Source organism: Mustela nivalis, assembly GCF_964662115.1.
Source record: "Mustela nivalis genome assembly, chromosome: 2".
Taxonomy (NCBI): Eukaryota; Metazoa; Chordata; class Mammalia; order Carnivora; family Mustelidae; genus Mustela; species Mustela nivalis.
In genome coordinates, this window is record NC_139021.1 from 90887418 (window position 1) to 90901178 (window position 13761).

The 13761-nt window shown below is 38.2% G+C and overlaps 1 protein-coding gene across 2 annotated transcripts in view; it reads left to right on the forward strand.

Moving 5' to 3' along the window:
* Window positions 1-13761, forward strand: part of PRKDC (protein kinase, DNA-activated, catalytic subunit) — a 252204-nt gene that overhangs the window by 234982 nt on the left and 3461 nt on the right. Inside the window, exons 77-84 of one of the 2 annotated variants that reach the window (XM_082718849.1) lie at window positions 5942-6146; window positions 7930-7997; window positions 8692-8912; window positions 9226-9318; window positions 11413-11502; window positions 11934-12005; window positions 12081-12282; window positions 13096-13284. In XM_082718849.1, coding sequence (XP_082574975.1) covers window positions 5942-6146; window positions 7930-7997; window positions 8692-8912; window positions 9226-9318; window positions 11413-11502; window positions 11934-12005; window positions 12081-12282; window positions 13096-13284 — 1140 coding nt within the window. The remainder of the gene's footprint in view (window positions 1-5941; window positions 6147-7929; window positions 7998-8691; window positions 8913-9225; window positions 9319-11412; window positions 11503-11933; window positions 12006-12080; window positions 12283-13095; window positions 13285-13761) is intronic. The other variant, XR_014307720.1, reaches the window with a different exon arrangement.

Genomic DNA, 13761 nt, shown 5'->3' on the forward strand with positions numbered 1-13761 from the left:
GCCTGCCTCTGCCTACTTGTGATCTCTGTCAAATAAATAAATAAAATCTTAAAAAAAAAAAAAAGACAAAGAAAAAGAAAATACTTGTATTGTGTACAAGTTGATGACCATTTTGAGCCCTTCCCTCTGTCCAAGGCATACTCCTAGATGCTACAGGACATACAAAGAGAAGACGGACCCAGTTCCTGTATTCAGAGGGATGTCTGACAAATGCAGTAGGTAAAAATTGTGGCTTGAGAACAAATATGATACATGAAATCTGTTTCTAAAGTTGTTCTAGAGTTGAAAGGAAGAGAACATGCCTCAGTTTGGAGGGAATCAGGAAACCCCTTGGAGCCAGTGGAGATAAAAATGAACCTTGAGATGTCCAGATTTCACAGCACCGTGCATTATGCTTGTTGCTCCCTTTAAGTGGGTTTACCTTCTCTCTTTCCATCTGGAGAACTCACCCTTAGAGACTTGGCTTATGCATTGTTTCTACTGCAGAGCCTTCCCTGAACCTCCTTCCCCAATAAGAACTAGGTACTCTTTCTCTGTTGTGTAACATACCTTATATACAACTCTATTAGCATTAATCACTGATTTTTATAATTTTTATTAAATTAACTTTGTTTAGTAAACTTCAAGAAATATAAGAGCATAAAGAGAAATCCTGGTATTCATATTGCCAGAGTTCTCAAGTTTCACAGTCTCCACTACAAAGGAGGATCTTTGTCTCTTCTGGGTTTTTTTGTAAATAACTGTTTTATTAAGATATAATTCATATACCCTATAATCCATCTATTTGAAGTATACAATGCTATAGTTTTTATTATATTTACATTTATGTAAGTATTACACATAAGTTTTAGAACATTATCCTTTTTTAAAAGGTTTTTTGTTAAGATTTTATTTATTTATTTATTTGAGAGGGAGAGAGAGAGAGTGAGAGCACTAGACAGAGAGTGAGCACAAGCGATGGGCAGGGGCAGGCAGAGGGAGGAGAAGCAGGCTCCCTACTGAGCAGAGAGCCCAGTGCAGGGCTTGATCCTAGGACCCCAGGATCATGACCTGAGCCAAAGGGAGATGTTTAACCAACTGAGGCACCCAGGTGCCCCATTTTTGAGATTTTATTTATTTATTTGAGAGAGAGTGAGAGCAAGCATGAGCTGAGGATGCGGGGCTGAGGGCAGAGAGAGAAGTAGAATCTCTGCTGAGCAGGGAGCCTGATGTGGGGCTTGATCCCAGAACCCTGAGATCATGACCTGAGCTGAAATCATCTGCTTAACCAATTGAGCCACCTGGGCACCTAGAACATTTTTATCACCCCTAAAAGCACATACCTGTTAGCAGTTACTCTCAATCCCCCACCTCCTGTCATGCTAAGCAACCACTAAAGTACTTTCTGTTTCTGTAGATTTGCCTCTTCTGGACATTCCTTTTAATTGCTGTATATTATTCTACTATAAGAACATGCCACATTTTGTTTATCCTTTTGTTAGTGGATGGACATTTGGAATGTTTCCATGTCTTAGCTGTTATGAATGCTGCTGCTGTGACTATGTGTGTATAGGTTCTTCTGGGGAGACCCTTAGGAGTGTAAAATGATATTTCTCTTTAGCTCTTCCTTTCATTTATGAATTAATTAGACTTGTGGACAGGGATTTTGTCTTGCTCATGTTTTCTCTCCATCTCCTAGAATGCTGCCTGATGTGAAACTAGCATCTTGAATTAGATGAATAATTGGTATAGTTTTGATAAGGAGAGTTAGATTTTGGTGGGTACTTTAGGTACATTCCTACTTAGGGTAGTTTTAATGTAGTATGAATGTGGGAACATGCAGGACTATCTGTTGCCTAAATGTGATCAGTGATATATCCTAAAAGTAAAGATAAAACCATAACTCTTTGTACTTCATGTTATGACATAATATTGGGCTATACATCATATCAAATCTATCTCACACTATTGAATATACAAGAGCCTCAGAAGGAAATATACATACTGTAAATATCCTTAAAATCAGTGGGACGCCTGGGTGGCTCAGTTGGTTAAGCAGCTGCCTTCGGCTCAGGTCATGATCCCAGTGTCCTGGGATCGAGTCCCACATCGGGCTCCTTGCTGGGCTGGGAGCCTGCTTCTCCCTCTGCCTCTGCCTGCCATTCTGTCTGCCTGTGCTCGCTCTCTCTCCCTCTCTCTCTCTGATAAAAAAAAAAAAAAATCAGTGTACTAGCATTCATAAATTTTATAAAATTGTAGAACACTAGATTTGAAAACATCTTTGTGTTTGTTTTTTCTTAAACCAGTGGTCTACATGTGTTTTCTGTAAAGGTCCAGATTTTCAGTTTTCAGGCCAAACCAGTCTCATGTTATGAGTACTCAAATCTGTCATCCTAGTGCAAAAGCAGCCCTAGACAATATGTAAATGAACAGGCATGGTTGGCAGGATTCCAGTAAAATTTTATTTATTAAAAACAGGCAGTGGGCTTTGACTTGCAGGCCATATTTTGCCATACCTTGTTCTAAACAAAGAAACTAGTTCTGAAAAACAAGAGACTTGCCCTGTATCAAATGGAGAGAACAGCAGAATGGCAACTGATAGCAAGTCCCCTAGCATAGTGAAACCAGTCCATCACCTGTGAGAAAGCTTCATTTCAGCAGTACTGTTCTTGTGCAGCCTTCCTCTATTTGCCCTCCTCTCAAGATGCTCTGACCCCGGCCCCAGACAGAGGGCAGGGTATGTCATCCTAGTTTGCTCTCTCTCTCCTCAGCTGGTGTGAGAATATCTGCAGTGGCCCTGTTCATCAGTCCATGTAGAATATTACTGTGCGGTCCTCAGTGAAGACTGCATGTTATCCCTTCGAATTCATGGCCATTTCTTTTCCTGCATGCTGGGTACCATAATGCTCTACCCTAGAAATCTCTTAGGATAGACCATTGTTCTTCCCAGCTGCTGCAGAGCACAGCTGCATCCAACTCTAACGGAGGGAGGGTATCAGAGTGGCCCTATCATCCCTGCCAGGCACAATACTTGTTTGTTTTTGTTTTTTAAAATTTTTATTTATTTATTTGATAGAGGAGAACAAAAGTAGGCAGAGAGAGAGGGAGAAGCAGAGAACTTCTCTGCTCAGCAGAGAGCCCGATGCAGGGCTCAATCCCAGGATCCTGGGATCATGAACTGAGCCAAAGGTAGCCTCTTAACCCATTGAGCCACCCAGGTGCCCACAATGCTTGTTTTGAGGTTAATTCGAGTACCTTGGAAAATAAATCTAGAACTCTCTGCTTCATACCAAATCAATGCATAATTTGCATTTAATTAATTAATTAAAATAATAATCTACCCAAACAGAATTGCCTCAGATTTCACTTCAGAGAGGGCATTATGCCATTCACATATGTTGTTGGTACTGATTATGTTTGGGAAATAGCTAATCTTTTCATGTATTTTAAGAACTGGAGATTGTTTCTATACTTTCAGTCCATCTACAGATTAAAGAATAAATTTGTTTTAGGGACGCCTGGGTGGCTCAGTTGGTTAAGCAGCTGCCTTCGGCTCAGGTCATGATCCCAGCGTCCTGGGATAGAGTCCCACATCAGGCTCCTTGCTCCACAGGGAGCCTGCTTCTCCCTCTGACTCGGCCTTCCACTCTGTCTGCCTGTGCTCGCTCTCGCTCGCTCGCTCTCTGACAAATAAATAAATAAAATCTTAAAAAAAAAAAAAAGAATAAATTTGTTTTATATATGTCAATTGTCCTATAAAATGGATTATCGTAAAGTAGGAGATATATTTCATTTAACTAGATTTATGTTTTAAATTTGGTAAAAAAAAAAAATTGTAAAATGAAAGATAATTGGGGACTATTATTAAGTCACTATTAGTGATTCTCTTTAAGTTTTGTTTTTTGGGTTTTTTTGTTTTGATACCAGGATTATAATTTAAATAAATACTTGAGTAGAGACTAGTACAGATATTTGTTATGTTCAAAGATAAAGGATGTCTAATAATTACTTTTAGAAATATAAATTATCTATGAAAATGCAGATTTGAAGGGGTACTTGTACCCCAATGTTTATAGCAGCATTGTCGATATAGCCAAACTATGGAGAGAACCCAAATGTGCATCAACTGATGAATGGATAAAGAAGATATAGTATGTATATATATATTTTTTCATTCAATGGAATATTACTCAGCCATCAAAAAATGAAATCATGGGGCGCCTGGGTGGCTCAGTGGGTTAAAGCCTCTGCCTTTTGCTCAGGTCATGATCCCGCGGTCCTGGGATTGAGCCCTGTATTGGGCTCTCTGCTGAGCAGGGAGTCTGCTTCCTCCTCTCTCCTCTCTTTGCCTGCTTTTCTGCCTACTTGTGATCTCTGTCAAATAAATAAATAAAATCTTTTTTTAAAAAAATGAAATCTTGGGACGCCTGGGTGGCTCAGTTGGTTGAGCAGCTGCCTTCGGCTCAGGTCATGATCCCAGCATCCTGGGATCGAGTCCCACATCGGGCTCCTTGCTGGGCTGGGAGCCTGCTTCTCCCTCTGCCTCTGCCTGCCATTCTGTCTGCCTGTGCTCGCTCTCTCTCCCTCTCTCTCTCTGATAAATAAATAAAATCTTTAAAAAAAAAAAATGAAATCTTGCCATTTTCAGTGACATGGATGGAGCTAGAGTGTATTATACTAAGTGAGTTAAGTCAGTCAGAGAAAGACAAATACCATTTGATCTCACTCATGTGTGAAATTTAAAAAAGAAAACAGATGAACATATGGGTAGGGGGAAAAGAAAAAGAAGAGAGAGAAGCCACAAGGAGACTCTTAAAGATAGAGAACAAACTGAGGGTTGATGGTGGGTGGTGGGTGGGGGATGGGCTAGATGGGAGATGGATATTAAGGAGGGCACTTGTGATGAGCACTGGGTGTTGTATGTATGTGAGGAATCACTGAATTCTACTCCTGAAACTAATATTGCTCTGTATGTTTACTAACCAAAATTTAAATTGAAAAAAAATTATAATAAAAGAAATGTAAATTATCTAAATAATGTTTACACTGGCTTGTGATCCAAAATAATGGCTTGAAAGACCTTTTTTTTTTTTAAGATTTTATTTATTTATTTGACAGAGAGAGATCACAAGTAGATGGAGAGGCAGGCAGAGAGAGAGCGGGATGAGGGGGGAGCAGGCTTCCTGCTGAGCAGAGAGCCCGATGTGGGACTCAATCCCAGGACCCTGAGACCATGACCTGAGCCGAAGGCAGCGGCTTTAACCCACTGAGCCACCCAGGCGCCCAAAAGACCTTTATTAAGGAATGTAGCATTTTTATATTTTGCTCTTTAGCTCTGATGAAGAATCACAGGCTTTTCATTTTTATTGAATTACTCCCTTTACTTAGTGCCTCATTCCTAATTACTCCTGCTGTCATAATAATGTAGATCAGTAACTAGACAATGGACACCAAGAGGTTAAAAAGTTTTTAAGCCCTTATTAGAACTTATGATTAGAATTTTTGATAATAACAAATAGCATGGAGGACATGGGGAGTTAGAGAGGAGAAGGGAGTTGGGGGAAATTGGAAGGGGAGGTGAACCATGAGAGACTATGGACTCTGAAAAACAATCTGAGGGTTTTGAAGGGGTGGGGGGTGGGAGGTTGGGGTACTAGGTGGTGGGTATTATAAAGGGCACAAATTGCATGGAGCACTGGGTGTGGTGAAAAATAATGAATACTGTTATGCTGAAAATAAAAAATAAATTAAAAAAAATAAAAATAAAAAATAAATAAAAATAAAAAATAAAAAAAATTAAAAAAAAAAAAAGAATTTTTGATAGGTCATTACTAACTGTATTCTTTATGTCTTTTTAGAGGAACACAAAAAACATTCAAGGAAGGCAAAAGTATAAATCTAGAGCCTTCCTGAATTATAAAACTAAACACTAATGTTTAATGTAAATTATTATTGATTTCAGGATTTTGGGAAAGAATTTGATAAACACTTTGGGAAAGGAGGTTCTAAGTTACCTGGAATGAAACTCCGCGACTTTACTGACATTACTGACTCACTGTTTTATAAAATGAGCAGAGACTCAAAGCCACCTGGGAATCTGAAAGAATGCTCACCCTGGATGAGTGACTTCAAAATAGAATTTTTGAGAAGTGAGCTGGAGATTCCTGGTGAGTTTACCCTTGGGGTGACAAATTGGACTTTAAGGAGAATAGTGGCGTAGCAAGGATTCTTGATTTCTAAAACTAGGAATATTAGGTTCTTGACAGTTACCTTTTTTTTTAAAGAATTTAAAATTTCACCATACCTTTTTTTCATTAGGAGAATCTATAATTACTGTGAATTAGTACACTGAACAAAATGTTAGACTGTAGTTTTCTTATTTTCCTGATTATACAAGTATTCAGATTTCCATTTAATAATAATGTAACTGTAATTTCCTCTGAATATACTCATGCTTTGCTCCTAAATAACTTTTCTTCAAGAAATGTAATACAGGTGTAAGTGTGGATCACTTCCTTGGATGTATAGGTTGGTCCCGTTTAAAATGACAAGATACTTGTAACGAAGTGGATGGAACTAAAGGGTATTATGCTTAGCGAAATAAGTCAATCGGAGAAAGACAGCTATCATATGATCTCCCTGATATGAGGAAGTGGAGATGCAACATGGGGGGGTTGGGGGGGTAGGAAAAGAATACATGAAATAAGATGGGATCAGGAGGGAGACAAACCATAAGAGACTTTTAATGTCACAAAACAAACTGAGGAGGGCTGGGGGGGGTAGGGTGAGGGTGGTGGGGTTATGGACATCCGGTAGGGTATGTGCTATGGTGAGTGCTGTGAAGTGTGTAAACCTGGCGATTCACAGACCTGTACCCTTGGGGCTAATAATACATTATATGTTTATTAAAAAATAAAAAAATATTTAAAAAAACAAAATGACAAGATAATGATAAATGACTTATACCTTCAGGACAAATAATGGTGACACTGAGGATAGAGACACACAGCAAGTTGGTCTGATGTGATTTTTCAAAGACAATCTTTACACATTCCATGTTCTTCACCCTGGAATTTGCCAAAGAAATGTTTTTTTATGGTTATTCATATTCTCATCTAGTGGATATAAAAACAAATTGGAGACTTTCTTATTATTAACAGCTCTAGAACCTGTCAAGAATCTATGCATTGCATAAAGAAAAGCTGAAAATGTAAGCCTCTTCATATGTAGCTTGATTCTCCTTGAAATAAAGTATTCTAGCTTAATGCATTATTTTTCCTGTTTGTAATTTGTCTACTCCATTAGAATCGGAAGCTAACTTCCATTAGTCAAATTGAGAAATAATAGTATTATTTAAAACTCGGGGCGCCTGGGTGGCTCAGTGGGTTGGGCTGCTGCCTTCGGCTCAGGTCGTGATCTCAGGGTCCTGGGATCCAGCCCCGCGTCGGGCTCTCTGCTCCGCAGGGAGCCTGCTTCCCTCTCTCTTTCTCTCTCTCTCTCTGCCTGCCTCTCTGCCTACTTGTGATCTCTGTCTGTCAAATAAATAAATAAAATCTTTTAAAAAAAAAAACCAAAACTCAAATTTGGAGGGACACTTGGGTGGCTCAGTTGGTTAAGCATCTAACTCTTGCTTTTGGCTCAGGTCATGATCTCAAGGGTGTGAGATCGAACCACCGTCAGATGACGACTTAGCAGGGATTCTGCTTGAGATTCTCTCTGCCCTTCCCCACCACCCCACACCCCCAACACATGTACTCCTTCTCTCTCTCTTTAAAATAAATAAATAAATCTTTTTTTAAAAGTCAAGTTTTTTAAAAATGAAAACTTTAAGTAAAAAATTTTATCATATAACTTTTTTTTTTAATTATTATTAGATCAATAGGTATGTGTTAAAAATACAGGGTTCTGTAACAAGCTATATCTAAGTAAGGCTTCTGTGGTTTGTCTTAGGTCAATATGATGGCAAAGGAAAGCCAATGCCAGAATACCATGCACGAATCTCTGGGTTTGATGAGCGGGTAGGTGCCAGTGTTTGTGACTGTTGCCAGTGTTTAACAAGTATTGGTGAGTAACTGTTGGATGAAGGAAGAGGAAATAATCATAAATAGCTTGAAGGCCTGTTTCTATTCTTTGTACTATATTCTGTCCTGAAAGTATTTACATAGGAGCAAAATTTCTCATCAGTCACACCTGATTTCTGTAAAGATTGTGAGTGTGAGTTCTTCAGATATAAGATGGACATATTTGTCTTTACTAAAGAAAAGACAGTTACCCATCGTGATCTCAAATGCACAGCATATTCTGATCCTATTGCATACTGAATCTCTTAATATAATGCTTCAGTGTTTCAGTGTACAAACTCAGAGTAAACTTTGTGTGTGTATCTATCTTAAAACATATGTAGAATTAAATTAAGTGATTTTAGGAAGTTTGTATGTTGCTCATTACTAAGGATATCCACATTTATAAGCAATCATTTATAATAAGGGACATGCAGTTTCTAGAGGCACAGCAGTAGGCATAAATAGGTAACAAATACTTTGCTGGCACTAGGTTCTCTATTATTTTTCTGTCACTTCACTCGGTCCTCAAAGAGAGGTATCTCTTTGAGGAATGTGTGCCAACCAGCCTTACTTTCCTCTCTTAATAATGATATGATCAGCTGTTTGGTCGGATTCTTACACTGCATCTAAAATATTTTAATTTTTAAAGGTAAAAGTCATGGCCTCTATCAGAAAGCCAAAGCGCATCATCATCCGAGGCCACGATGAGAAAGAATACCCTTTCCTTGTCAAGGGGGGTGAAGACCTGCGGCAGGACCAGCGGATTGAACAACTCTTTGAAGTCATGAATGTCCTCCTTTCTCAGGATGCTGCCTGTAGCCAGAGAAACATGCAGTTGAAGACCTACCATGTCATACCCATGACCTCCAGGTAGGATCAATGTACACAGTCATTCTAGAACAGACTTATATGAATGGAAATTCTAACACTGAGCCAAATCCTTGTTTAAGGTAACAGAGGTGGGATTGGAGGTCACTTGACAATTTGGTATTTAAGCTTTCACAAAGACTGGGCTAAACAGAACTAATAAACACTTACAAATCTATGATTTTCAGATTTAATGTGGAGAAGGTAAATGAACTGACATGAAGAAATCTGTTCTGCTTTGATTCTACAGAACTTTTTTCTAGTGAGGAAAAACAGTTTGGGTTTGTTTTCATAAACTATTTCTTCTCTTTTTCAGATTAGGACTAATTGAATGGATTGAAAATACTTTCACCTTGAAGGACTTTCTTTTGAGTAACATGTCACGAGAGGAGAAAGCAGCTTATATAAGGTGATGTGGAGCCTAAATACTCCTTCATCTCTGCGCAGACACATCCTGCAACCTGGTTATTCCCCAGTCCTACTCTCCCTGAGTAATGTTAAGTTTATATTAAGTTTCCTCTACCTCGTGTTTCTAGTGACATTTCTGGTCCCCTCCTAATTTGGGGCTCTGAGCCACACCCTGGCTAGTTGTTTTCTCCACTTCTGGCTGGATTTATAAACTAAAGGAAGTAGAGGGTTCCAAACAGTAGCTGCATAAATTTTACCACAATGAAAAAAAAAAAGTATTAGCTTTGCAACAACACAAAAAAAAAACCTTGAAGGAAACAAATAGTAAGATTAGCAGCTAACATTTGATTAAACATTTTCTGCATGCTAGGCAGCATTCTCAGCTCTTAATCTGTATGAAGTCATTTCTTTCTTACAAAAACCTACAAGTTACTTTAACACCTCTGTACAGATGAGGAAGTTAAGGCCCAGAGAGGTTATGTAACTTGTCCTAGGCTGCCCAGCATATAGAAATGGGATAGCTAGGATTATTAGTGATTAATTCTAGATCATGATATTGGTGCTTTTTATTTTTCTTTATCCTTTTATATTTTCCAAGTTTTCAACAATGAACATATATTTTTAATCAGAAAGGGGATTTTTGTTTTTTGTTTCTGTGAAGAAAAATAAGGACAACATTGAAAGACATTTTGAAGAGGAGTTGACAAATCTTGATGTGTAACTATTAGATGAAGGAAGAGGAAATGGAAATAGCTTCAAGGCCTATTTCTCTTCATTGTACTCTCTTCTGTCCTGAAAGTACTTACATGGGAGCAAAATTCTCACCAGTCAAAAATGATTTCTGTAAAATAAAGCATTTTCTTATCAAACTCATGCTCCTGCTTAATAAGGCTGAGTTTATGAATTTTTAATATGAGTCCTTTGCGTACAGTTGTTTCTGCATTCCCTGGAAGATAGGGAAACTGACGGACAGTACTTTCAGGAGTCAGGAAGTCCAGATCTCACGCCAGTGCTAACTTATAGTGGTTCTGACTTACAGAAGGAATCTTGAAAAAATGACTTGCCTTTCCCTTGTTCCCATGCCTCCATTTCTAAGATGAGATAGTTTAAAATACATAAGTTAAACATAGGTATCAATGGAGTTTAAAGTGCTTTTCAAATACAGAAGTTTATAAATTACTTCCCACTACGTTTTTAAAGCAAGGCACTTCCAGCCCCATTAGTAAAATCATTGCTACTTTTTTCTTAATTTGTGTGTTGCAGTTTTCCAACCTAAATATTTTCATCCCAAATGAAACTTGAAGAGAATTTAGACTGAAATGGAAAGCTGTATTGTGGAATTAGTAGCAATTCAGAAAAGATTCACTCTAAGTGATTGAACTACTAACACATAAAATAGTTCTATCTTTAGATTTCTTTTTAGGAAAACTTGTTAAGGCTTTTGACAAACCCCAAAGTAGCCAAACTACAAACTACAAACACATTTCCAGCAGCCCAGTATGGCTTTTGCTTGTGAAGTATTACTAAAAGCTTTCTAAATTCAATTCAAAGCCATTGTCATTTAAGAAAATATCTTACTGTATTTAGTATGGATTTTGTATGTATCTGCATAATTGAAGTGGTGAAGAAAAAGTGTGGCAATCCAAATAGACTTCACCCATCTTCAACACATAATTTGTGGTCTTTTAGTTTGTAGTGGTACTATGTATCATCTATCACTTCTTGCTTATTCTAAGTAAGTTGTTATGGTTCTTTTCCACTACCTGATTTTTAGAACCATAGGCCTTGATCCTAAACACTTAGGTTTAGTTCATCTTGCTCCTCTCTGTATGAAGTGGAAATTGATTGTATCTGATCATTTTGTGCCTGAATTTTTGCATAGAAAGTAGCTTTGGTTTCTTTAGGAGTAACTAAGAATGAATAATGAGATGTTGAGATTCTATATCCAGAGTAGCATGGATTCAGTGTTAATATTGAATATGATTAAAAGTCATAGTTCTTTCCCTGGTTCTTCATTATTTTTCAATGATTTCTTGATCTTTGCCATTGAAATCACTATAATGCTACGGCTGATTCCCTTTTTCCTGATTGTCAGTGATCCCAAAGCACCACCATGTGAATATAGAGACTGGCTGACAAAGATGTCTGGGAAATACGATGCTGGTGCTTACATGGCAATGTTTAAGTAAGTTTTGTTTTGATTTTCCATTTTACTAACTAGTTATTTCTTCTCAAAGTTGCATGTTACTTTTGTTTCTTAGGAAGTTTTGCCTTGGGTGCCTGGGTGGCTCAGTCAGTTAGGCATCTTCCTTCGGCTCAGGTCATGATCTCAGGGTCCTGGGATCAAACCCCACATTAGGCTCCCTTCTCAGCAGGAAGTCTGCTTTTCCCTCTCCCTTTACCCCTCCTGCCCTGCTCGTGTTCTCTCTCTCTCTCTCATGCTCTCTTTCTCTCTCAAATAAATAAATAAAATCTTTAAAAAAAAAAAAAAAAGTTTTGCCTCAGATCATCAAAACCTAGTTATTTGATACTTGAGCTTCAATATAAATAATTTTAAATTTTAAATCTTAAGTCATAGAAATTTGTTCTAATTAGACATTTTCTATTAAATCATAGGGCAGCTAGTCGTTCTGAAACAGTCACATCTTTTAGAAGGAGAGAAAGTAAAGTGCCAGCTGATCTCTTAAAGTAAGTATCCTTCTGACTGTACAAACCAGTTGATGGTGTAACAGAGACTACAGAGGTCTTGTCTCCACCCCCCAGGCGGGCCTTTCTGAAGATGAGCACAGGCCCTGAGGCCTTCCTGGCACTTCGCTCCCACTTTGCCAGTTCTCATGCTCTTATGTGTATTAGCCACTGGATTCTGGGCATTGGAGACAGACATCTGAACAATTTCATGATAAGCATGGAGACAGGTGGAATGATCGGAATCGACTTTGGACATGCATTTGGATCAGCTACTCAGGTATGCTAACCTTGCCTTTGCTGTTCTTGGCTGATTTAGAACCATAGTCATAGGACCTTCTGGATGTTTTTTTTTTTTTTTTTAAGATTTTATTTATTTATTTGACAGAGAGAAATTACAAGTACACTGAGAGGCAGGCAGAGAGAGAGAGAGAAAAGGAAGCAGGCTCCCCGCTGAGCAGAGAGCCCGATGCGGGACTCGATCCCAGGACCCTGAGATCATGACCTGAGCCAAAGGCAGCGGCTTAACCCACTGAGCCACGCAGGCGCCCCTTCTGGATGGTTTTTAAGGAAGAAATGACATATCAATTAGCTTGGTTTGTCATGGTCATAAAATTTGACATTCTTGCAGAATAAGGGATAATCTCAACTTTGTTTTGACCTTGTTCAAACAGGTTATAGAAGGTTAGGTGGTGAATTATATAATCAAAGCCAAGAATAACATGTGTTCCTATAAAAAGGGAAGACTGTAAGAAGGTTTTATGAAGCCCCTTAATGTAAATGTCTTCCACAAGATGTGATACAATACAGATCTTTCGTCTGACATTAAATAGTGAATGTTTTCAGTTGTACTTACAAATGTCTGCAGGCTGTATGGTTCTATACAGATAGGTTTGTGCATTGCAAAGATGATTGTGTTGATTACTCTTGGGCACTGTGGATTCACGTCTGTGTAGCTAATTCCAAGAAAAGAAGAGTTCATATTTTCACTAACTGTGAATACTAACTAACTTTGGAAGGATGTTTTCTGCCTTTTCTTTTGTGATTTCTAGTTCATACGTTCCCCTTCTTGTACATATTTTTTTCTCTCTAGTTTCTGCCAGTCCCTGAATTGATGCCTTTTCGTCTGACACGCCAATTTATCAATCTGATGTTACCAATGAAAGAAGCAGGTGTTATGTCCAGTGTCATGGTGCATGCACTGAGAGCCTTCCGCTCACACTCTGACCTGCTTATTAACACCATGGACGTGTTCGTAAAGGAACCTTCCTTCGACTGGAAAGTAGGCTTGTTTATATGCACTTTTCATTTTTATTACATTTGCCAGGGACTGATCTGGCATCTCTTATTATATGAAGGAAATACATCAAATTGTATTTATTAAAATATTTAATTCTTTCATGTAGTATTTCTTAAAATTAACATTTGGGGCCAGTTAACCTGAAAACTGTAAGAAACATGTAAGGAACATAATCTTCATTTGGAGAAAACTGTTGTTTCAAATAAATATATTTCTAACAAAGAGTTAATATAGACCTATCGCTGATGGGTCTGATTTCTGAGAAAACTTTTAGCTTAAAATCTATTCCATGTGAGGGTCCTTGATTTGACACATAGTGCTTTATTAAATGTTGAGGTTCTTCATAATACATCCCCAAAAGAATGAAGGTTAGTGATGGCATCCTTGACACTGTGTGATACCTAACTGCCGTCCCTCACTGTCATTGACACTGTTATGTGCAGTACTATTAGAATGTGT